We start from the raw sequence: 24365 nt of genomic DNA on the forward strand, positions 1-24365 counted from the left end.
GTAAGTGATGGGCTTGGCAGGTTTCTAGCTCTTTTGGGGCAGGGCATATTGGGTTTTTTTTTTAATATCCTCAGGGTCTAGGGCAGTATTTTGCCCATCGATAGCTATCTGGTGCTTAGCAAATGTTGAAATGAGGTACAAACACCCTCCCATCCCCACCCCTGAGTGTCCAGGCCAAGGTCTTAAGAAAGGCATAGTCAAGGGGGTAGAAAAACAGTTAAGAGACAGGAAGACTGTAGAGCCATATCTATAAGCTGTTCCTAACCCATGGATGGCCAAAGACAGCTGGGTGGGAGAGCAGCCTGGATGACCAGAGAATTTCAGCGGAATGCTACCAGTCGGGGCTAGAATCATAGGTACAGAGATGGAATGAACCTGAGAAGACATGTGGTCCAATTCCTCTCATTTTACAGAATAGGAAACTGAGGAAGATGAGGTTAATTGATTTGTCTAAGGTCACACAGATAGCAATATCAGAGGTGTGATTTGAATCCAGGTCCTCTGACTAGAACAGAAAGTGTTCTTTCCACTGCAGCTTGGAGCTTGCCAGGGCTGGCTCCCTTCTGAGGAAGCTAACTTAAGAATCACATGGCTAGGGAACCGAATCCCAGTTCCAGCAACAACTGTCCCTAACAATATGGGGAAAATCACTCTCATTTTTAGGGTCATGAATTTTAGAAGCCTGGATTCAATTTGGCAAATAACAGGATGCTTTGGAGACAAAATAATGGGTGTGTGCCTGCATCAGTTGTTATAACACCATCTGCCCCACCAGAACATTCTTCACCCTGTTCTCCACGAAAGATATAACACGCAAAATGCAAAAGTAACCCAGCATCTGTCTTCAAGGATTTGAAGATTTGTTCTTCTGGGCCCCAGAAGGCAATGCTGGGAGTGATGGGTGGGTTGCAGATTTAAGCTCTATGTAACAAATGGGCTGTCTTGGGAGTTACTGAATTCCTCCTCATTGAGGTCTTCAGGCAAAGGCCGGACTCGAGGTCAGCAAGCCTTGAGAGGGAGTTCTTCTTCAGGCTTTGATTGGACTACGTAGCCTCTGAGGTCCCTTCCAAGTTCTGGCCAGTGTACTCACTGTACAACACCTCTTTACCTAAACCAGGGGGGCTGAAAGGGAAAACAGGAGTTCCCTCACTAAATGCTCGGCCAACCCCCACCCCCAACCCACCCCCACTGCACCCCTCCCACCACCCACTACCCCCACCCAGCAAGCAATTAAGCTTCCTAAGCCATCCATCTGTTGGCTGCGGGCCTTGGGACAGAACTGGTTGCTTCCACATTCCCACCACCTTTCACCCCCATACTGTTATGTTTCATTTTGGAGAGGATGCCAATTTCTGCCTCCAGCCCACCCAGCCCACCCCTCCCAGCTGTTCTTCCATCTTGACTCTCTTGGGAGAAGCCAGAAGCTCCCGCTGTGTCTGAGCCCGGGTTCCTGCCTCTCTGGGTCCATCTCTTCCACTACCTCTCCCGCCTCCCGCTCCCCGCCCCACCCCCTTCCCGGATCCTGCAGTGAGAACCGCCTGACCAGTTGACATCAAGTCGTCTCCATGGCAACGGCCCAATGTCACAAACACAGGATGATGACTTCACTGCAGGGGATCCCGGGGAAGGAGGGAAGGAGTAAGGGGAAGATAATTCAGGTCCAAGCCCTTGATCCTGAACCCCTTCCCTTTATTACCTCCTGGGAAGCTGCTCGGGAGAACTAGGATGGGGACTGCGGAGAGGGAATATTACCCCTCTCTCCCATTGCTCTCACTACCCCAAGTCCGACCTGTCCAGTTTAGCAGACTCAGCCTGGATAGTGTCTCCAATTTGCCTGGGTGGAGGGGTGGGAGGGATTGGGGAAGGGAGGTTTGGAACCCAAAACCTTGCTCCCGAGACATCTTCCCAAAACCCTGGCAGGGAGGTCACCGCCCTCGAAACCTCAGCCCAGCCACGGAATAAATAAATGATAGCTATTTAAATAAATAAAGCATCCCTCCTGGCGTCCCTCCCGAGCTGCCACCTCGGTGGGGCGGGGAAGAGGGAGGAATGGGGCGGGGGGCGCCGGCTCGCTGCGCAGCCCCAAGTCCCACCTTAAGAGGCGGTGCTTGGCGCCGGGGAGTGTCAGGAAGAGGAAGAGGCTAGGGAGCAGAGCGGGAGCCGGAGTGAACAAGCGGGAGAGCTAGCGAGCCAGTGGCCGAGGCAGTGGCGGGGCGGCCAGTTCAGCAGCGCAGCAGAGAGAGCAGCTCCGCGCCGCGCAAGCAGCCGCCCTCGCAGCCGTGCCCGGCGCAGCAGTCGCCTCGCAGCCCAGCAGTGCCCAGCCCAGCAGCGTAGCGCGGCGCGCCAGACCCCCGGCCACAATGGCCACCGACGAACTGGCCACCAAGCTGAACAGGCGGCTGCAGATCCAGGACAGCGGCGAGGGCTCTGATCACGAGCAAGGGCTGCTGCCGCAGCCCGGGCTCAATGGGGCCGCAGCCGGGGCAGGGCCCGGGGCGCCCGACGAGCCCGGGGATCCGCTGGCCAGCGCGGACTGCGAGCTCAGCGCCAAGCTCCAGCGGCGCGCAGACCTCAACCAGGGCATCGGCGAGCCCATGTCCCCCAGCCGGAGGGTCTTCAACCCCTACACCGAGTTCAAGGAGTTCTCCAGGAAGCAGATCAAGGACATGGAGAAGATGTTTAAGCAGTGAGTGTGTCCCTTGAGCTTCACTACCCCTCTACCCCTAAACTCACGCACTGGAGTCAGGTGCCTCCTCCCTCTCATCCCCCAGGCCTTCTTAGGATCATGGGATTCAAAACCTGAACCGCCCTTAGGGTCATCTAGTCCAGGCCTTCTGTTTTACAGATAGAGAAACTGAGACCCAGACTTGCTCAAGGTCCTCAATTTCTTTCTCATCCCCCCCCCCCCACTGTGCCTTTAAACTCTGTAGTTCTGTGTCCATTCTATATGCACCCCCCCACACCCCTTCCAAGAACATCTGTCCCTGTCGTCCTAAAACTTAGAAACCTTCCTTCTGGGCCCTGGAGTGAAACGGCCCCATTCTCCAGTCTGAACCCTCTCTAGGATTTCATTCTTCAATCCTATCCCCAACCCCTACTCCTTGCTTTTTAGCTAGGGAAAACATCAAAGACCCCTCTCCCTTGGGATAGTAAAGGCTGAGGCCCCTTCAGGCCCAAATCTCTTGCCCTGGCTCTATCTCATCTCCTTAGCTAGCTTTGTCCTCTTCTCCCCTATACCTTATTCAGGCCTTGGCTATTGAGGCTTCTAGAAAAACAGGCTAAAGCCAAAGAAAGTTCCCAGGGAATAAGAAAGCCTGCCGAGGAGGTCCTGGCTGGAGGCTGGCCCCATGGGCCCTGGGGATGAGAAGGGCAAATGGCTTCCAGGAACATTGGCTCCAAATGATGGAATGACCCTGATGGTTGAACTGTGGCCCAGAAATCTTGGGGTGGGGGGAGACATCTCAGATGGGGAGGGGAGATAGAGAGGGATTTGGGCCACCCGAAAGAATCGAGGCAATCTAGGCTCTGAGTTTGTTCAGCTCAAGGAGGTGCTGCAGTGAGGTTGGCACTGTCTCTGTGCCAGGAGCGGGATGGGGGTAGCACCAAGACTTTGTCTCTGTCAGTTAGCAGCCAGCCCGGTCAGAAATCTAGACTCAGCAACAGCAGGACTAGATTCTGTTCTGTTTCTGCGAATGCTCTAACCCCTAGCTCTCCCACCCCCGGTGCCCAATTTTGTAACTTCAGTCCCTTCTGCTTTTCTCTCCTGATACTGAAACTTTGACTCCATGATGGGGCCTTGTGGTATAGTAGGAGCACCCGAGACCTTGCTCTGCCTGGATTGAGGTCAGACCTCAGAATCCTGGCTCTTCCAGTGCCTAGTGCAGGGATGGGGAACCTGCAGCCTCAGAGCCCAAGGTTAACCTTGGGCAACTTAACTGTACTCTCTCTGGGCCTCTTTTTCCTCCTCAGTAAAATTGGGGACAGTACAGGGTCCAAAGTCAGAGACGTGCATTCAAATCCCAGCTCCACCTTTGATTAACTAGCTTTGTGACCTTGGGCAAGTCATTGGCCTTCTGGTGGGAGATTGTAAAATGAGAAGGTCTGAACCAGATGATTGCTAAGGCCTCCTTCCAGCTCTTAATCCTGTGATCCCATGGTCCTTTTCATTTTAATAGCTTTGAACCTAGATTCAGCCCCTGACTAGAAGAAAAGAGTTTGATCTTATTCCAGTCTTAGAAATCTCTCTATGATAGGTTTCCACATCTTCTCCCCCAAGTCTCAGAAGACAGTTTCAAGACCAACTAAGACCTAGATGACCTTCAGGAGCTACTGGATATGTTTAAAGTGTCTGAGCCCAGCTTTCCCTACCCTTAAGGTTCCATGCCTGCAGGAAAGATGAGTGTGTATGTTTTCCACTGGGTGAATTTTGGGGTTAGGAGGCAGGGATGGGACTGGTCAGAGGTTTTTAGTTGTGTCTGACTCTTTGTGACCCCATTTGGGGTTTTCTTGGCAAAGATATTGGAGTGGTTTGCCATTTCCTTCTTCAGCTCATTTTACAAATGAGGAAACTGAGGCAAATAAGGTAAAGTGACTTGCCCAAGGTCATACAGCTAATAAGAATGAGGCCAGATTTGAACTTGAGAAAACATGTCTTTCTGACTCCAGGTCTAGCACTCTATCCACTGTGCCCATCAGAGCAATGATTCCCAAACTTTTTCTGCCCAGACTTCTATTAGAATGTATAGGATCCATGACCACCCCTTCTCTCAGGTCCTCCTCCAGCATTTGATTGCCCTGAGAGCTCAGGAAACATTTTCCAGGAATCTACAGACCTTTGGTTGTCTGATTCCATGTCCCTTAAAAGCACGCTGGGTTTAGAGTTGTCAGAGGACCTGAGTCATATGGCATTGCCTGCATTGACCTTGGACAGGCCTCTGGATTTCAGCCTTCTCTGTAAGATGAGGGGAGTCTATATGAACTCCAAGGTTCTCTTTCCACTCTAAATCCTAGGTTCCCATGATCCCTTACAGCTTCACAGATGATTTGCCCCATTTCATGTCCTACAACTAATGCCACACAGCCCTGCCCTAAATCTTTCCAAAGTTCCTTCCTTTCTGTCCTTCCCTTCCTGTTCTGGTCCTGAAGGACCCCCCAGGAAAGTGCTGACCTTTATATCCCCATCTAGAAAACTCCCATCTACAGGACATAATTTCTATAGAATGAAAACCTCCCCAGCCCCCAGCTGGGTGGAATTGACAGGCCCTGCAGGCTCCCCAGTTGGGGGAGGAGATGATTGGAGCTGGAGCCTTCTAGGGAATCAGCCAGAGGCTCATCTTGGGCTCTGGCTCAAGCAGGTTTAGTGTTCAAGGGAACAAGGCACCACTGTGCCAGCCCAGACCAGCCGTCCCCAGGCTGTTGAGCAGCAACCAACCAGCTCCTGCTGAAGACAAAACCCCATTCTGCCTCTGATACTGAGGCCCAGGCTGCTGTGCCAAGGGGCCCAGTGAGCTCTTGAGTCCCAGCCCAAATACCCTCCAAGTCCTCCCACTGACCCCACCCAGGATGGAGATTTCCTCCAGCCCCCTCAACCTGCACCACACCCTTAGCTCCCTAATTTGATGGGATGAGAACAAGTTTTAGAGGTAGGAAAACTAAGTCTACCACCCACTGAGGCTTGGACCCATCTTTTCAATAAGGAAGTTAAACTGAGCTCCCTTCCAGTTCTGACAGTCTCTGTTCTATATGTAGCCCCTTTCTCTCCTAGCTCAGACATTATCTTTTCTAAGGAGCTCTTGGCTCTATCTCCTCTGATCCATAGGGGCATTTCCCCAGGCAGATCTGCCATGTGAGTTCAGGGTAGACAAGTCGAGAACCTTTGGAAAATTTTCCTCCTCCTCTGGGCCATGCCAGACAGCCTTACCTGCTGGCTGTCACATGATTTCTTCTGAGGTGATCAATTTCACAAGACCATAATGTGATGGAAAGAGCTTTTGGAAACCTCTTGGCCCCTCTGTTTCACCCCAAAATCACTTTCCTCCATCTCCCTATCCTTTTTACAAATTATCCACATTTTCCCTTATAATCTCCTGTCATAAGAGAAATGAGCTTGGTCTAGGAGAAGGAAGAAGGTGGAAGCTGGAGGCTCGACCACCTCTCCCCTGGGGTGTCTGGGTTCCCTCAACCCATTCAGGTAGGGCTCTGAGTGGTGTAAAATGAGACCAACAAAGCAGGTGTCTTAATTCTGTCCCTGGACATTGAATCAGAGGCCAATGTCCCAGTTCCTTACCTTGCCCTATCTCAACCCAACCCTACACCTGTCCCCCAGCCTTTGGCAGCCAATTGGTCCCCTCTGTACATTCTCTTTTCCTCTAGCCAAGCCTTCTTTCCTTTCACAAGCTCTTGAGGTCCCTGTCAGCATTCAGTAGAGGACCAGCTGATTTGTAACTGCTCCTTTCAGGCAGCTTCTTCAGCCCCATACGACCTCTCATTATGGATCATTCCTAATTGTATAGTGCTACTTTGGGGGTTTACAGCTGGTTTTCCCCAACGTTCCCCTGTGTTCCTGAGGAAACTGAGGCTCAGAAAATTAAGTGGCTTGCCCAGGGTCATCCAGCTAGCCAGTGTAAATATCTGAGTTGGGTTTGAACCCAACCAGGTCCCCATGGGATGGCCTCATCCCACTATACCATGCTCCTCCTTCCCCCGTTCTTCCCCTTCTGCCCAGCATCTTCTAGTCTTCAGCCTTCTCCATATTTTCCCAGGTGCCTTCTTCTTTTCTCTCCACCCAAAAAAGGTCTTCCTTGGGGAAGCAGTGGAACATAATGGGCTTTCCCTGCACATATCCCTCTCTTCATCAGAGCGGTCAGAGCTGCATGGGCCCCCAACCAGCCCCTGGGGATTAAGGACAGCAATACTCCCGGGAGTTATGTAGAAGGTTAATGGCAGAACTTCTTTGGGAGAGAATCATCAGGAGGGGAGAGGAAGGATCAGAGTTCCTAAGGCCACAGTAGTTCAGCACCAACCCCTCTGATGGCGGATGGCTGCTCACCAGACGTCTCCCATCACCTCCACAAATGCCGTCTGTGGCATAGCACAAAAGCCAGAGAACCTTTGTGTGGAGTAGAAAATGAATTCAATCCTGCTGGAATGTCTGTGGAAGGGGTGTGTGTGTGGCTATCCCAGGTGGGCTCTAAGAAAGGGAAAGTCCTTACTCATCTCCAGTGAGTGGGGGAGATTTTCTCCTGACTTTATTGCATTCATTCCTTTTGAACTCTGCCTCTGCCTTGTCCATTTTGGTTTGACTTCAGCCTTCCCTGCTGGGCCTGGGGACACTTGTGGTTCCGGCTCTAGTTTGTACTTTCCTCATTTCCCTCCTGCTTATTTCTTGTGATCTGGTTCTTTTTTCCATTATTATTATATAATGAATAGCAGCATGGGAGGCCAGAACTGGAAGAACTTTAGACCATAGAATGTCAGAGCTGGGAGGGGCCCTTAGAACACACAATGTCAGAGCTGGGAGGAGCCTTAGAACACAGGATGTCAGAGCTGGGAGAGCCCCTAGAACACAGAATGTCAGAGCTGGGAGGGCCCTTAGAACATAGGATGTCAGAGCTGGGAGAGCCCCTAGAACACAGAATGTCAGAGTTGGGAGGGGCCCTTAGAACACACAATGTCAGAGCTGGGAGGAGCCTTAGAACACAGGATGTCGGAGCTGGGAGAGCCCCTAGAACACAGAATGTCAGAGTTGGGAGGGCCTTAGAGCACAGATTGTCAGAGTTGGGAAGTCCCTTAGAATACAAAAGGCTAGAGCTGGAAGAACCTCAACATGTAAAATGTCAAAGCCAGAAAGGAGCTTGGCACAGACAGCTCCAGAGCTGTAAGAGACCTTAGAACACAGACTATAAGAACTGCACTGACGTTAATGATATAATCCAAGCCAGGGAACACCCTAGAGACCATCTAGTCCAATCTCATTTTAGAACTGAGGAAACTGAGGCCCAATATTAGGAATGATTGCTCTTAGATCCCATAGTAAAAACAAGCCTCTCTCCCCTCCCCCTCGGCTAGTCCCAAGGCCTTACAGGGCAGGGTCCAGCAAGTCTAGGCCTGAATTTCTAAAGGCACAGCTCTCCTGCAGCAGGAGCAGAGGAAATGGTTTCTTGGGGGCCTGCCCCAGCTCAAGAAAGACGAGGCCTGTGGCCATTTGCTTGCTCAGCACAGGCTGGTCCCCTCGATGTACAGGGGGCTCCTCAAATGAGAGCACAGATGGTTCCTCAACATCCAGGCATAACCAGGTATGCCTGAGCCCCCTGGGACTGTACCCTTGGACCTAGCCCTGACACTTAACCCTCGAAGTTGGCAGCTAGAGGGTGCTGGGCCTGGAGTCAGGAAGACGTGAGTTCAAATTCAGCTTTAGACACTTCCTAGCCTTGTGATTCTAGATAAGTCATTTAACTTCTTTTAACCTTATCTATAAAATGGAGGGGGTTGGTCTAGATGCCTCCTGAGGCCCCTTCCAGCTCTAGCTCTGCATCCAGGGAGTGATGTAGAAACCAAGACTGAGAGAGAAGGTAAGAAACTTTGCCCCTCATCACATGTGGGATCTGGAAGGCATGGAAAGTGGTATTCAACCCCAAGGCCATTTTTCTGCTTATTGGCTTTTATTTTAGGGTCTGTGTAAGACCCTGTATAGAGCAGTATATAGAGCTCACCTTCTTATTCCTTCTTATTGCTTCCCTCACAGTGATGGAGGGCTCAGAAATCATCCTCACACACATACTCTTTTTTTTTTGGAGGCAATCAGGGTTAAGTGACTTGCCCAGGGTCACACAGCAAGTAAGTGTCTGAGGCCATATTTGAACTCAGGTCCTCCTGACTCCAGAGCTGGTGCTCTATCCACTGTGCCACCTAGCCGTCCACTCTCGAACATATTTTAAAAGGCTTCAGGTAACCTTACCCCCAGTCCTTAGCTCATGCCTATGGCCACCCTGGGCATACTTTGTCTAAGCCCCCACCTATCCTTGTGACCAGTGAGGTAGCCACAGAAGAAGGGAGAACAAGCTGGGAGGAGAAAATTGAAGGGACGGCTAAAGAGAGATATTGTTCTCCTCTCACCAAATACATCCACATATGTCACTGAGAGGGCTAAGCCAGAGCTAAATCCAAGAACCCTCCCATTGGCCCTGGCCCTGACCCTAACCCTGAACTTGGCTTCTTTCCTGACATCCCTGCCTGGGCCACCGATTCCTCTTGTGCTCAGCTGAATCACCACTAATAATCAGGCTCCACCAATAGGGAGACAAAGTGTACGAAACACAGAGGGTGAGAAGTCCGCTCTCTTCTTCCTTTCTCAGACCCTGTACTGTTCATGTTCGGTTGTGGATACCACATTGTAGTAGGGACATCGATAACCTGGAGCACATCCAGAGAAAGGTGAGCAGGATGGAGGGGCCTAGAGGTTCTGTCCTAGATGCATCAGGTGAAGGAATTGAGGATATTGAGCCTGGAAAAGAAAACAATACTTGGAGAAGGACCTGAGAGGCCTCTTCAAATATTTGATGGACCATCTAGTGGAGGAGGAATTAGACTTTTTCTTCTTGGCCCCAAAGGGTAGAATTAGGAGTACTGAGGGGTAAGAGAAAGGATGAGACAAGGATGCAGAGAAGAAATTTCAGTTTAACATAAGGAAAAAATGAACTTCAGAAACTTCCAGATAATAAGGGCTATCCAAAGTGAATGAACTGCTTCCGAAGGTGGTTGGTTTCCCTCTCTTTGGAGGTGTTCAGGCAAAGGGAGAATGAACTCATTTCAGGTATCATTGGCCTCATACCTCTAGAGCTATGAAGGGACCCACCCCCCCTCATTTTACAGGAAACTGAGGCAGAGGTTAAGTGACCTGTACCAGGTCACACAGCTAATGAGTATCTGTGACAGAATTTGAACCCAGGTCTAATGATTCCAAAGCAAGTGCACTTGTAGAGGGGATTATTGTCCTGGTAGAGGTTGGAATAAGTATGCCCTGAGGTCCCTTTGAGCCCTGAGACTGATTCTGTGACTCACCAGTGTGTACCCAGGAAGTTATAAAAACTTTCCCCCACCCCCACCCCTTGCCCTGACCAATTCCGGGACAGATCTGATGTCAAAATTCTTCCAAGGTAGCTAAGTCTGAGGAAGTGGTGAGTGATTGGGCAATCCCCGAATGAGTCCTGCTATGGGGGTGGGGGTGGGGGTGGGGCAGAAATAGATACTGCTCCCTGCTGAGGAGTCCTGCCCCCAAATGGCAGTCTCTAAAGCCAGGGGCTGTTTCTTTTTTGCTTTTATATCTATTGCACTGGGACAGCTAGGTGATGCAGTGAACACAGCACCCATCACTGTGCTTGGAACATAGCAGGACCTTAATAAATTCTTATTGAATGAATGATGGAAAGAATTCTAGACCAGGTGCCAGGAAACTTAGGTTCAGTTGCCATTAACTAGTTCTGTGGCCTTGGACAAGTGACTTTACATCTCTAACCTGATTTCCTCATCTATGTAGTGAGGGAATTGGATTACATGATCTCCAGTGTTCCTTCCAATTCGATTCTATCTTCTAAGACTCCCTCCAAGTTCTGACATTCTGTGTTCTAAGGCCCCTTCTAGCTCTGCTATTGTACTATTCTATGATTTTATATTTCTAATTATGGTGTTATGTTACGGGCCAGACTTTTACCCCTGACCATAGCCAGCCCACCACAGGGCCCGAACATTTGCTGTCTGGACCTCAGTTTTCCCCATCTGGGAAGTGGTATGAAAGAACCATGAGCTTTGCAAGGGCATTACTAGCTGTGTGGTGAACCTGAGCCTTAGGGCCAGGTGGAGGGAGGGGGAAGGCTCAAAGTCACGGGATGTGAGTGAGTCACTTCTCCGGGGCCCAACCTCATTGGAGAGAATGTCTGTAGCAGGTGGGAAATCAACCTTATCTCCATGCTAAAGCCGCCAGCATTCCAGAGCCAAGCAGCCCTGGGCCCCTGACCACTACATCCCGCTCCTCCCCTCCCCCTCCCCCCCCCCCCCCCACAAGCCTCTGCCTGGAACCTCAGTGCATACAGCTTGTATGGGACCACAGCTTTCCCTGGGCCTTGCAGGAGCTGTGAGGGAGGGTCGGGGAAATGGGAAGACTGAATGGGAAGGATACATGTGTGATGTGTGTGCTGTTCCAACAGGGGCCAGGGGGGAAGGGATTGATTTTGTCAGTGGGCATCCGGGCCTCTGCAGCTGCTGAGTCTTTCCCTGGATGAGCTATTCAGAGAGAGGCGGGCAAGAATGTAGGCATGATGCCAGGGTCTCCAGGCTCTCAGCAGTTGATAAAGGTGCGGAGCCTTAGTCCCGGATGCTCTGTTGCCAAGCAGGGCCGGGGATGGATTGGCCCACCAAACAGGCAGTGCTGAGGGCCCCATCCCTCCGCCTTCCCCCTCTCTGCAAATGAATGAGCCTCCGAGCCCTTCACTAGAGCAGGAGGGGGATGGGGAGAAAGAGCCAGGAGAAAAGAGAAACCCCTACCAGAGGGTTCTGTATGTGGTGCTGGGAAAGTCACTCCTTTTTGCTTCCTTATCTTGAAAATGAAAGGGTTTGACCTAGATCCCTTCCAACCCTAAAATTCTATTTTCTAAGGCCTCCCAGCCCTGACATTTTGTCTTCTAAGGGCCCTCTCAGGTTAGTCTGACATCCTGAGTTCTAAGGGCCCTCCCAGCTCTGATATTCTCTGGCCTAAGGGCCCTCCTAGCTCTGACATCCTGTGTTCTAAGGGCTCTCCCAGCTCTGACATTCTGTGTTCTAAGGACCCTCCCAGCTCTGACACTCTCAGTCACATGAAGAAAGTTAGTGAGCCACATGTGGCCACTGGAGAGATGGGGCATAGAATGGGACAAAACCATCTCTGAAACTAATCAAATACAATACCTCAACTACCCTAGGAAGGTTTATTCATCTGCATTTCCACTCCTTCCCTCCTCTCCCCCACGCCCCTACTTAATCTGCCCCCACCCCAGCTATCCCAGCTCCTATTCCCCTCCCCCTTGGGGGAAGGTGCAAGATTGCCTAGAGTCTGAGCCAGAACATGGAGGTTCTGGGAACTGCTGCTCCCAAGTGTTTGAAGTGGCTTGTCCTAAGCCAGCTGCATCCCCGCCCTCAGAATTGCTCCCTGCTGATGTTTGGGCTGGCAGAAGTCACCCTTCGGAGCAAAGATGCAGAGGGCCGGGAGGGAGTTCTTGGTTATGCAGCAGCAGTCACTGGCTTGAACTGAGGGAGAGGAAATGAGAGCCTGAGGAGCCCAGAGAGAGAGGGGTCAGAGGCCTGCCTCTGACCAATCACAGACCAGACCTTTGGGTGGAGTATCCATGGCTCAGACCCACTGCTCTTTTCCCCCTCTGCCTGTGATAGATCCAAGTCTTCTCCAGGTTGCCCCAGGCACAGACCCCACAGGTCTCAGAGGGAGTCCAGCCCTAGCTCAAGGTGATTTACCCCACCATGCCAGTTCTTGTTGTTCCGTTGTTTTCAGTTGTGTCTGACTCTCTGTGACCCCATTTGGGGTTTTCTTGGCAGAGATACTAGAGTGGTTTGTCATTTTTGGATGAGGAAACTGAGGCAAATGGGGTTAAGTGACTTGCCCAGGATCACACAGCTAGTTAATGTCTGAGGCTGGATTTGAACTCAGGAAGATGAGTCTTCCTGACTGGATACTCAGCTCTCTGCGCACTGTGGCGCCACTTAGCTGCCCTGGGGCTGGTGAGAAAAGACAGTCTCTTCTGGTGGTAAACAACTTACAGCTCACATTACTCTAGTGCTTACAGTTTTACCCAGCCTTTCCAGTTTGTTCAACAGATATTAAGCCCCTACTCAGGGCCAGGCATTGTAGGCACTGAGCATATAAAGATAAAAATGAAACAGTTGCTTTTGGAAAGGAGCTGATATTCTGTTGTCCCTTACAATCACCCTGTGAGTTACATAGTATTATCCCCGTTTTACAGATGAGAGGCTTGACGCTGTAATTTACATAGTCACATAGCTAGTGTTAGATTCAGGATGCAAACCAAGGTCCAAACCATATGACCCAAATGGTAAGAGCACGAATTTGAAAGCCAGAAGGGGCTTAGATGACCTAACTGAACTTCCTTGTTTTACTGGTGAAATGAGGACTGAAAGAGGTCACGTCCAGGATCTTAGCCTGGGTCCTCAGACTCCTGTACGCACTCTTCACTGCCTTCCCTAGAGGCTCTCTGACTGCTTCTGGCTCCATGCATTTCTCCAAACAATTCTTGAGTACCTACTAAGTACAAAGTGCTAAACTGTAAACACAGGGTCCAAAGACAAGCCCAGTCCTTCTGACAATGACTGGTCATAAACACCTGTGCCACCTTTAGCTCTGCTGGGCCCTCAGGGCCCAGCCTCCCTCCCTATCTCATGGTTTTCAGGCACATAAAAGATCAATTCCGCTGGCAGCCCCTGCTGTTGGCATCTCTGGCCCATCTGTGGCCTGCTCCAAGATATTCTGTTCTCTAATCACATCTGTCAGGCCATTCACCCTGTGGGCTGGTCCCTTGGGGTCCTAGAGCACAACCACAGAGTAATTGATTGGAAGTTTATTGACTTTGAGCTGCCTGCAGCCTGCCCTGGCAGGAGAACTGATGCAGAGACTCCAATGATCCAGGTGGCCCATATTCCCTCTACTTCAGGCCCTGCTCCAGAGCCACTAATGAAATGGAGTTCTTGTGGTCCTGGAGTCACAGAATCGCCGAACATTAATATAGAAAAAATAGTTGTGAAATGCTTAGTGGCACATAGTAGGTATGATATAAATGCTTATTCTCACTCCCCCCCCCCCCCCCCCCCGCCATTAATACTTAAAGTGCACTTAGAACACAGAATGTCAGAGCTGGGTGGGCCTTAGAATATGGAATGTCACAGCTGGGAAGGCCCTTAGAACAGAGAATATCAGATCTGGGAGGGCCTTTAGAACCCAGAATGTCAGGGCTAGGAGGGCCCTTAGGACACAGAATGTCAGAGCTGGGAGGGCCCTAAAAGACGACCATCTAGACTAAACCCCACCATAGTGCAGAGGAGGAATGTCTGAAGTTCATGGAGGCTGAAGGCACTGACCCAAGGAGCAGCTGATTTTATTCCTGGACATCCAGCCTTCTGCTCCCACTCAGTGATTTCCTGGGTGAGCTCTTTGGAGAGAGTTGGGGAGGAATGTGGGCATGGGACCAACCTGTTGTGAATTAGCCACTCCCTTGAACTCTCCAACTGTGCCTCTATTTGGCAGACAGAGCAGGGTTATATAGATATTTCTGTCCATCAGCAAGCGTGTGGACAAGAAAGAACACTGGACTTGGAGACAAGGGCCTCTGTTTGAATCTTGATTCTGCTTCCTGCCATCTGGGTGTCCCTTCTCACTCCCTGGATGTTTTTCCTCATCTTATAAAATGAAGGCCCTTCTGGCAATAAGTGCCGTAATCCTAGAGCAGGGAGGGCAAGGCAAGGTTTCTGTAAAGTTGATTTCACTTCCCAAATCAATCATTTGAAGGGGCCTTGGAGAAGGGGTCACTGAGGCAGGGGTACATCTCCAAGACCTTAGATATTTGGAGAGGAGAGAGACAGAGGGAGGAGACAGAAGAGGGGGGCCCTCAGGCCTACAAAGGAGGGGGCGATAGGAGCTGCTGAGGAAGCAAAGTGTGAGCTCGTCTCCCTATGAGCAGATCTGCTGCTGGAGGACTGGAGAGAGGATGTGGTCAAGGGTGTTGGAAGGTATGAGGACTTAGGCTGGTCAGAAAACCAGAAGTTCTGAGGTCTCTTCCTCATCTGCCTCTTGATCTCCCCAGAAGCCTCTGTTTAGAAGAAGAAATACCAGAAATAGCTAAACTACCAGGGGAAGCAATCTGGTAAGAATGAAACTGGCACAGATGAGCAGCCTTGGGCAAATCATGTGACCTCTGGGAGCCTCAGTTTCCTCATCTGTAAAATGAGGGGACTAGACTAGATGATGTGCCACATCCTTTCTAATCCTATGTTCAGTGGGCTGAAAGAGCTCTCAGGCCATTCCTCTGCCTCGGTGAAGGACAATTCTGAAACCGCCCAGTCCACTGGCTATTTATCCTGTCTTTAAACAGGGAAAGCAAAACACACCAGGGGAGGAAGACCAGATGATCTCTGAAGCCAAGCTGATATTCTCATTTCTACAGTCCCTCCTTGTCCTAGAATTCTTTGCTCTAGTTCGCTCCCAGCTCTGACATAGTGTTCTAAGGCCCTCCCAGTCCTAATATCCAATGTTCTAAGAGCCCTCCCAGCCCTGACATCCGGTGTCCTAAGGGCCCTCCCAGTTCTAATATCCAATGTTCTAAGAGCCCTCCCAGCTCTAACATTCTATGTTCTAAGGGCCCTCCCAACTCTGACATTCTGTGCTCTAAGGGCCCTCCCAGCTCTAATATCCAATGTTCTAAGAGCCCTCCCAGCCCTGACATCCGGTGTCCTAAGGGCCCTCCCAGTTCTAATATCCAATGTTCTAAGAGCCCTCCCAGCTCTAACATTCTATGTTCTAAGGGCCCTCCCAACTCTGACATTCTGTGCTCTAAGGGCCCTCCCAGCTCTAATATCCAATGTTCTAAGAGCCCTCCCAGCTCTGACATCTGTGCTCTAAGGGCCCTCCCAGCCCTGACATCCGGTGTCCTAAGGGCCCTCCCAGCTCTGACATTCCCTGTTCTGAGGGCCCTCCCAGCTCTAACATTCTATGTTCTAAGGGCCCTCCCAACTCTGACATAGTGTTCTAAGGCCCTCCCAGCTTTGACATTCTTTGTTCTAAGGGCCCTCCCAACTCTGTCACTCTGTTCTAAGGGCCCTCCCAGCTGTGATGTTCTGCATCCTTAGCTCAATAGCTGTTGGGCTCTCCCACTGCTGGCATCCTATCTTTAGCAACAAGCGTACAAAGTGTCCTATCTCCCTCCGAAGGCCTGGAAGGGTCCCCTTGCTGAAGCCCCCAGGCTTTTCCAGAACAGCAGCTGTTGCCAGAGACCCAGCCCTAGCCTGGGAGGGGTTTGCCTGCCTGATAAGCAGGAGGCCTCTGTATATCTTAGCATGCCTGTATCCCCACCCCCTGGGTGATGTACCCCTGTTGGCCCCTGCTCATAACCCCAGCACAGCTGCAAGGAAGGGTCATGGAAAAGCAGGGAGAGAGGCCTCTTGTGAGCAGTGTCTGTTTCTTCCCAAATGCCTTTTGGGAGATAAGCAGCTGAGAGTGCCCTAAATACGCCTTCCGTTCCAGAGCAGAGGGGCAGGGACTAGCTTCTGCAGAGCAGATGTGGTACAGAATGGAAGAGGCAGGCGTTAGCCTGCAGAAAGAATTATTATTTCTGCAGAAAGCAAGAATTAATCTGCCCCAAACTGGCGATGATCATTTTAGTTCAGCAATCCTCTAAGGCCTTTCATTGTATCCCCACTATGTGCCAGGTGCCAGGCTGGATACTAGGGATACGAAGACAGAAACAGAACAGCCCCTGCCCTCAGGGAGCTCACATTCTGCAGGAGAGATATAGCATCTTTCTTGTGGGACCACACATCTTGAGAGGCTAGAAAGCAGAGCCCTGTACAGGTGTAGGGATTATACTGGAAATGGGTCAGGTGAGGCAATTGCTGGGAATCCTGGGAAAGGAAATAGAGACTGGGTGTGTCCCCAGGCCTCCAAGATTATTTTCCTTACTCCTCATAAACTGCCCCTCCCCTCTTGTCTTCAAGGTCAGCTCACCTGTCTTCTTAGCTTAGAGGCTGTGGACTGGAATGGAAGGTGAGACCAGATCAGAAGAGTGAGATCAGAAGACCTGAGTTGTTGTCCTCAGGAAAATTACTTCTCAAGTGCCAGACCTCTGTTTACTTGTCTTTAAATGAGGAGATTGGATCTGATGATCTCCAAATTCCTTCCAACTCTGACACTCTGTGTTCTCAATTCTGTGTCCTGAGACCTTTTTCAGTTCTGATACTCTTGGTTCTTTTAAGGCACTTTCTAGGTCTGACATTCCATGTTCTAAGGTCCCTCCAAGCTCCATTATTCTATGTTCTATTCTATTCTACGATTCCTCCCTGCCGTGACATCCTATTCTCCCTCTGAAATTTTATATTCTAAGAACCCCCCCAGCTCTGACATCCTGTGTTCTAAGGGCCCTCCCAGCTCTGATATTCAGTAGTTTTTTGGATGAGTTCGGGGGGAGTATAGCTGTCTCCAGTGTTTTCCCTAATCCCTGGAGATCATGCCATTAATAGACCAGCACCTGGTAAGAGCCTTAGCCAGTGGAGTTTGGGTTGTTCTCACTCCCCCCCTCTGCTGTTCTCACCCCCCAGGTATGACGCTGGCCGAGATGGCTTCATTGACCTGATGGAACTGAAGCTCATGATGGAGAAGCTGGAAGCTCCTCAGACACACCTGGGGCTGAAAAATATGATCAAAGAAGTAGATGAAGATCTCGACAACAAACTGAGCTTCCGGGAGGTAGGGCGGGCAGGCAGCCTCGCCCGCCATTGCCCCCATGGTGGCGCCGGGCATGGGAGTTGAGGAAGACTAGATAGCCCTCTTTCAAAATCAGGAGTCAGGGAGCACCTTGAAGCGCCTGGGCTTCTGCCCTCTTGGCATCATGATGCCTAGCTTGGGTTCACCAGAAGCAAGGGTCACATAATGAAGCTATGGGAGAGGGGACCTGACCCTTGGCTTACTCACCAATAAAATGGACTGATAACTTAGCTGATTCTGTAGGTTCCATAGAGCTTGAGAAATGTCTTGTTGTAGGTTCCTTGCTTAGATTATAAATTTATTAGTGGGTGGGAAGCTTGTCACGGTCTGCATGATCTGTTAGATCGAATTGTAATATTCTCCGTCTATACAGGATGCAATGTCGGGACATATGCAGTTAGATGTTTCATTCATTCATTGAAGTATTTCCTGAGCACCTGCTGTGTGCTCGACCCTGGGCACTATGGGAGAATACAGAGGCATGTAACACACCATCCCTGACCTCATATTTCTTACAGTCTATTTGGGAAGACAAGACTCAGATACATGAGAATAGCTGCTTCAGTTAAATTAAACAAACACTTATTAAGTGCCTACTGTTTGTAGGAGGATTTGTGCCAGGTCTGTAAAAACAAAGAGTTTACGTCTTATTGAGTTGGGGGGGGGGCGGAAATAGGGTAGAGATATAGCATATATAAATGAGGCAGGCATCATGGGAAAGTGGAAAGAGCCATGGCTGGGGAGGCTCAGGATCTGCATTCTAATCTCGCCTCAGTCATTTACTAGTAGTGTGAACTTGGGCAAATCCCTATACTTCTCTGGGACTCGGTTTCCTTATCTGCAAAGTGATAGGGTTAGACTAAATGGTGACCTAGTATCTGTAGTAAATACAGTGCTAAATGTGGAGAAGACTTGGGTTCAAATCCCACCTCACACACTTAGCTATGTGACCCTGTGGAGGTTAAACTAGTTAATTTCTCTGAGCCTCAGAGTTCTGTGTAAAATGAGGAGGTTGGGTCTCTTCTAGCTGTAGATATATGAACAGAGAGATCTATGGAATTGAGAGCTGGAAGGTCCCCTAGAACAGGGAATGTCAGAGCTCAGAGAACCCTTAGAACACTGAATGTCAGAGCTGGGATGGCCCTTAGAACACTGAATTGTCAGAGCTGGAACGGCCCTTAGAACACAGGATGTCAGAGCTGGGAGGGCTCTTAGAACAGGAAATGTCAGAGCTGGGAGAGGCCTTAGAACATAGGATATGAGAGTTGGGAGAGACCTTACGACAGAGAATGTCAGAGCCATTTTACAAGTGTGGAAACTCATTTTGCAAGTGTAGAAACTGAGGTTTAGGGAGCACTGATGTGTTCAGAGTCCCATAGCTAAGTTAGTGGCCGAGCAGGGCCCAGGCCTCGGGTCCTCAGGGGTCTTGTGTAGGGAGACATCTTTCTCCCCTGAAGGAGCTTCCCAGACTCCAGGAAATCCCACCTTAGACATTATGGTTTTTTCCTCTTTGAGGATCCTCCAGCTGAAGAGGGTGGGTTGGTGGGTGGGGGCTGCAGCCCCAGAACCCAGGGCTTCCTCCCAGCCTGAGCTTTCTTCTTTCCTCACAGTTCCTCCTGATTTTCCGAAAGTCAGCAGCAGGGGAGCTGCAGGAGGACAGTGGACTTCACGTTCTTGCCCAGCGCTCCGAAATCGACGTCTCGACAGAAGGTGTTAAAGGAGCCAAGAACTTTTTTGAGGCCAAAGTAAGGAAAACAGAAGGGCTTGCAAAGCCTGGTGCCCCCAGTGGCCTCCTTCATGGAGCTGTGGCCTCTGGCATTTTCTCTCCTGAGTTTGCTGCCTCCTTCCCCACTGAGGCATCAGAACCAGACTCTGCCGTGAGGCAGGCCCACCATGCCAAGCCATCCACCCTCTCTCTCATCTCTCCCCTCTATTCTCCCTTGGCTTCCATCACAACTAAATGAATCCCTTCCCCAATTTCTCCACTTCCTTCACCTCTTGCTGAGTCTCTCACCCCAAACACTCACATAAACATGCTTCTGTCCCCCCTCTATAAAGCCCACTCATTGTAATTGAAAGAGGACTTTCTTTGGAATTAAGGTCCCTGGGTCCGAGTCAAGGCTCTACAATTTGCTAGTTTTATGACCTTTAAAAAGTACCATCTTCCTTCAAAGCCTCCGTTTCTTCCTCTAAAATGAGGGGTCCCTTCCAGGGGTAAGAAGTATGGTAGAAGGCAGTACGATCTGGTGGAGAGAGCACTGGACTCTCGAGACAGAAACCCAGAATTGGATTCCCAGCTGTGATGCTTACGAGCTGTGGGACCCTAGTGGAGTCATTTCATGAAGCCTCAGGTTTCCCCATTTGTAAGTGGGTATGATAGTAGTACTTCATTACCTATCTTCCAGGGCTGTGATGAGAAAAGTACAGACTTTCAAGAATTGTAGAAGTTAGGAACCTATAAGGGACTCTTCAAAACCCTATTCTCACACTTCAGACACCTACGGGGGGACGTAGGCGAGAAGGTCTAAGCTTTGTTGTCTTGAATGGCCCAATGCTACATTTGGAGAAATCTGGGCTGAGCCTTGGGGGGCTTGAAACCCCATGGGAGGCAGAGTAACAGTACCAGGCAGAAAAAAGCAGGCATCGCCCCTACTCTCATTCATGAGGATCAGGTTTGAAGCCTTCCAGAGCGTTGATGGGAGAGAGGTAAGAGCAAACTTGACTGATGCTTGCCACCATATGCTCAGAAGGCATCTATATAAGGTTTATAAAGCACAGAGCTCTGTGACTTGGGCAGTGTAAGTCAGTAAGCACCTACTATGTGCCAGGCACTGTATTAAGCACTGAGGATACAAGGAAAGGCAAAAGACAGACCTTGCCCTCAAGGAGCTTACAATCGAATGGGGGAAACAAGAAATTAATAAGAAATAGTTAAAAGAAGGAAACATGAATAGATAGATTGATAGAAGGATAGATAGATAGGTACATAGATGAATGGATAAGATAGATAGATAGATGGATAGATGGTTAAACTAGATGGGTAGATGGACGCATGGATGGGTGGGTGGGTGGATGGTTGGATGGGTGGATGGATGAACTAGGTAGATAAAAGGATGAATGGATAGATGGAGGGAGAGAGAGAGAGAGGCAGGTTAGACAGATAAAGACATAGATGAATAGTACTTATTATGTATTAGGACTGTGCTAAATGCTGGGGAAATATACAAACAAACAAGACAGTCTGTGCCTTCAGAATTATATTCTAATACAACCCCATAAGAGGAACTGGAAAACAGGAAGGAGGACAGGGATAAAAAGAGCAAAGAGGAAGGGGTATTTGGAGGGTGGGAAGGCTGCAGGGCAGTCCCCAAAAGCCTTCCCCTCCTTTTTCCCTGGTGGGCCAAACCCTCACTCCCTTGCCACCTGGTTCACTTCTAGGTCCAAGCAATCAATGTCTCCAGCAAGTTCGAGGAGGAGATCAAGGCGGAGCAGGAGGAACGGAAAAGACAGGCTGAGGAGCAGAAACAGAGAAAAGCTGCCTTCAAGGAACTCCAGTCAGCCTTCAAGCAGTGAGCAGGGAAGGGGCAAGGTGGGGCCTGGCCTCCCCCTCCATGCCCCGGCCCCACTGGAGGCTCCAAGGAACGCTCTCAAGGATAGGCCAAGTAGCTCATGGTTGAATGGACCAATTCTAAGAGCTGTTGCCTGTGAATGATGAGCCCACCTGGGCCCCAATCCAACCTCCCAAGTCCTGCCTGTTAGCTCTTCCCATGCTCCCCTAACAGATATAGCCATTACCACCAGCATCCTCACCTCTGAGCTCTGCCCACTCCAGGAAACCCCCTTCGGATGCTAGTCCTGTCTTCCTGTCTCCTAGGCCCTTGGGACTCCCCTGCAGCTCCCAGTGCATGGGCTTCACCAGCCATCAAACAGTCCCCTAAGAACACACCCTTCTAGACCAGGTGTGGGCACAGACCTTCTTCCCTTTCTCTCTTCCCCCCCACCCTCATCTTCCTTCTCTGCCCTCATCTTGTTCTTCCTCCTCCAACCCCTGCCAACTCTGCCAGCCCCACACAGGACCCTCAGGGTTCAAAAAGGTCATCAGCCCCCTGCTGTGGAGCCAGTTACCATCTCTTATAATGTAAGAAAGGGGGAAAAGATTTAGCAATCACTCACCAAGAGGTCAGAGCAGAGAGACGCAGTCTAGATAGATGGAACATAAGATCAGTGCTCTAGAGCTGGAAGGGACTTCAAAAGGCATCTAGTCAGCCCTCCCCCCATTTTACAGATGGGAAAACTGAGGCCCAGGGAAAGCTATAGCTTGCCCAAGGTCTCCCCAAGATTTCTTGCAAAGGCTCCATTCTTTGCCCCCAGATCTGGCAAAAACAGCCTTGAAGCCCCATGATGATGGTTCAAACCATGGTGAGAATATCTGAAGTTATAGACACCCAGCATCCCAGGCCCTGAGATCTAACTCCTTGGATCCAGCCTGGATTGAGGAAGACAGGGGAGCAGCTGTACCAGTCTACCTCATTGGGTCCACTTTCTGCCAGGAAGCCATCTTATGGGATGTCTGAGGGCACAGGTGGGCACAGTGGGGCAGAAACACCCAGCTCCCAAGGGTCTCAGTGGGGCACAAGAATTCTGGAAGGCTTAATAAAAATATCAGGGGAAGTTATGGGCTGGGGTGAGGGAAATGGGGCGGTGGGGGAGGGGATTGAGATCAGGAGTAATGGACCAGTCCCCAAATGAGGGAGAGAATAAATAGAAATATCACAATTCTCCAGGCAGCATCCAAAAAAGTGCTTTTAGGTGTATTTGCATGCACTGTGACATTGATGAGCCAAAGGGTCTGCTTCAGCCCCTGGGTTCTGCCCTTTCTCCTTTCACAGTTCAGACCCCCACCCATTCATTTGTCTGTCCGTCCATTCACACAAAGGTGTGGTGCATTGTCCGACTGGACATTATTCACTGTCTCACCAGGTTGATTTTGGTGATCAAGATAAGTCTCATTGTGTACACCAGGCTAGGGAAGCATGAGAAGCCCTGGCCTGGCTCCTCTCTGATTACCCCCAAACCTCATGGCCTGAGCGACAGCCAGTGGTGGCCTTGCTTCCTGAGATGTTGTGTTTTCTGTCAATGTGATTTCTTAAATGCTGTGACCGGTCGTCAGTCGCCCAGCCGAAACAGACAAACCAGCCCACTACTACGCCACTGAAATTATGCAACCTCTCTGTGTCTCTCGTGATGATGTCACTACTTTCTAGACTCAATACCCTTTATTTTAGTAACTCTCAGAAGATCATACAAAGCTCACTGTTGAACTTTCAGAGGTTTTATTTTGGTATAAATAATCTGCAGAAATCAGAGATACTAATGAAGCAGGAGCCAGGGGTCCCTGGTGGTGTTTCCTTACTGGATGTCTTTGTACAGAGGACTATAAAATAATTTTTTTTTGCTTTTGGTTTTGTTTTTCCCCCTTTAAAAAAAAAAACTACTTCATTCAGTGGAAGTTATTTTTTTTAACTAAAATATGATAAAAACCATTCTATATTTTTATGTGTGTGGTGTCCTTGCTGCTTGGGGGTTGTGCTGTAGCATAGGGGCCCAGGGGTTCCCAGAGACAGACATTTATTAGTGTTGGAAAAAGGGTTGGGGTGGCAAAGGGAAGAGTGGTCAGGGCCCCCTACCTAGCCTCCTGTAGCCAGTCTATAGTGTGTGGATTCAGGGGCATAAAGTCTTAGAACGAGAATGTCAGAGTAGTTAGGACTTCAGGACACATAAAATTTTAGAATGAGAATATCAGGGCTCAGAGGGAGCTTAGGAAATATGTTGGAACAGTTGGGGACTTTGGAACATCAAATGGAAGACCTGGAAGAGTTCTGAGAACACAGAATGTCAGAGCTACATGAACCTTAAAGATCATCTAATTCAGCCATTCTCAAAATTTTTGGTCTCGGGATCTCATTACAATGGTTTAGCCATGTCTGACTCTGTTGACCCCATTTGGGGGTTTTCTTGGCAGATATATTGGAATGGTTTTCCATTTCCTTCTCCAGCTCATTTTACAGATGAGGAAACTGAGGCAAACGGTTCAGTGACTTGCCCAAGGTCACATAGCTAGGAAGTATGTGAGGCCAGATTTGAACTCAGGAAAATGAATCCTCTTGACTCCAGGCCCAGCACTCTATCCACTGCCTCACCTAGCTGGCCTTAAAGTGAGGCTGGTGACCTTGCACAGACCTCCCTCACTCAGATCCAATTCAGTTGCAAGTCATATCATCTCCCTGATGTCATGGTCCTCTTCAACACTATTAAGAATTATTGAGGGGACAGCTAGGTGGCACAGTGAGTACAGCACCAGCCCTGGAGTTGGGAGGACCTGAGTTCAAATCTGGCCTCAGATACTTGATACATGTACTAGCTGTGTGAAAGTCACTTAACCCCAATTGCCCTAAAAAAAAAAATTAGGACACCAAAGAGTTTTTGCTTGTGTGGGTTATATCTAGTGGTATTTACCATATTAGAAATTAAAACATTTTTTAAAAATCATCTAAAAATAAAAAGAAACCCATTACATGTTAAATAACTTTTTTGAAAAATTAAAAATAACTTCCAAAGCAAAAAACCCTGCCCAGTTTGAGAGTCCAGCAAAGGTGAACTTTGAGAACTGCTAAATTAATTTGACCCCCTTATGAAAATGAGGAAACAGACTCAAAGACAAAATCACTTGCCAGAGATTCACACCATTTTCATTTCCTGGATGACCAGAAATGCTAAGGAAATGTAGAGTGGGCTAGGGGGCAATTACAGAAAGCCACTCAGAGGGGGTTAATCTTGA

The 24365-nt window shown here is 49.6% G+C and overlaps 1 protein-coding gene across 1 annotated transcript; it reads left to right on the forward strand.

Moving 5' to 3' along the window:
- Window positions 1-2133: 2133 nt before the first annotated feature.
- Window positions 2134-23075, forward strand: EFHD2 (EF-hand domain family member D2). The gene is made up of 4 exons (XM_036746983.1): window positions 2134-2686; window positions 17362-17509; window positions 19138-19272; window positions 20966-23075. The coding sequence occupies exons 1-4, from the start codon at window positions 2361-2363 to the stop codon at window positions 21098-21100; spliced, it is 744 nt and encodes a 247-aa protein (XP_036602878.1). The 5' UTR covers window positions 2134-2360; the 3' UTR covers window positions 21101-23075.
- The last annotated feature ends 1290 nt before the right edge of the window (window positions 23076-24365 follow it).

This window comes from Trichosurus vulpecula, chromosome 2 (genome assembly GCF_011100635.1).
Source record: "Trichosurus vulpecula isolate mTriVul1 chromosome 2, mTriVul1.pri, whole genome shotgun sequence".
NCBI classification, from domain to species: domain Eukaryota; kingdom Metazoa; phylum Chordata; class Mammalia; order Diprotodontia; family Phalangeridae; genus Trichosurus; species Trichosurus vulpecula.

Bases quoted from the DNA above. Each gene is read 5' to 3' on its own strand.
- EFHD2 (XM_036746983.1), top strand. From the start codon at position 2,361: ATGGCCACCGACGAACTGGCCACCAAGCTGAACAGGCGGCTGCAGATC. The intron at 17,510-19,137 runs GTAGGGCGGGCA...CTTTCCTCACAG, and splicing joins ACAAACTGAGCTTCCGGGAG to TTCCTCCTGATTTTCCGAAA. The intron at 19,273-20,965 runs GTAAGGAAAACA...GTTCACTTCTAG, and splicing joins AGAACTTTTTTGAGGCCAAA to GTCCAAGCAATCAATGTCTC.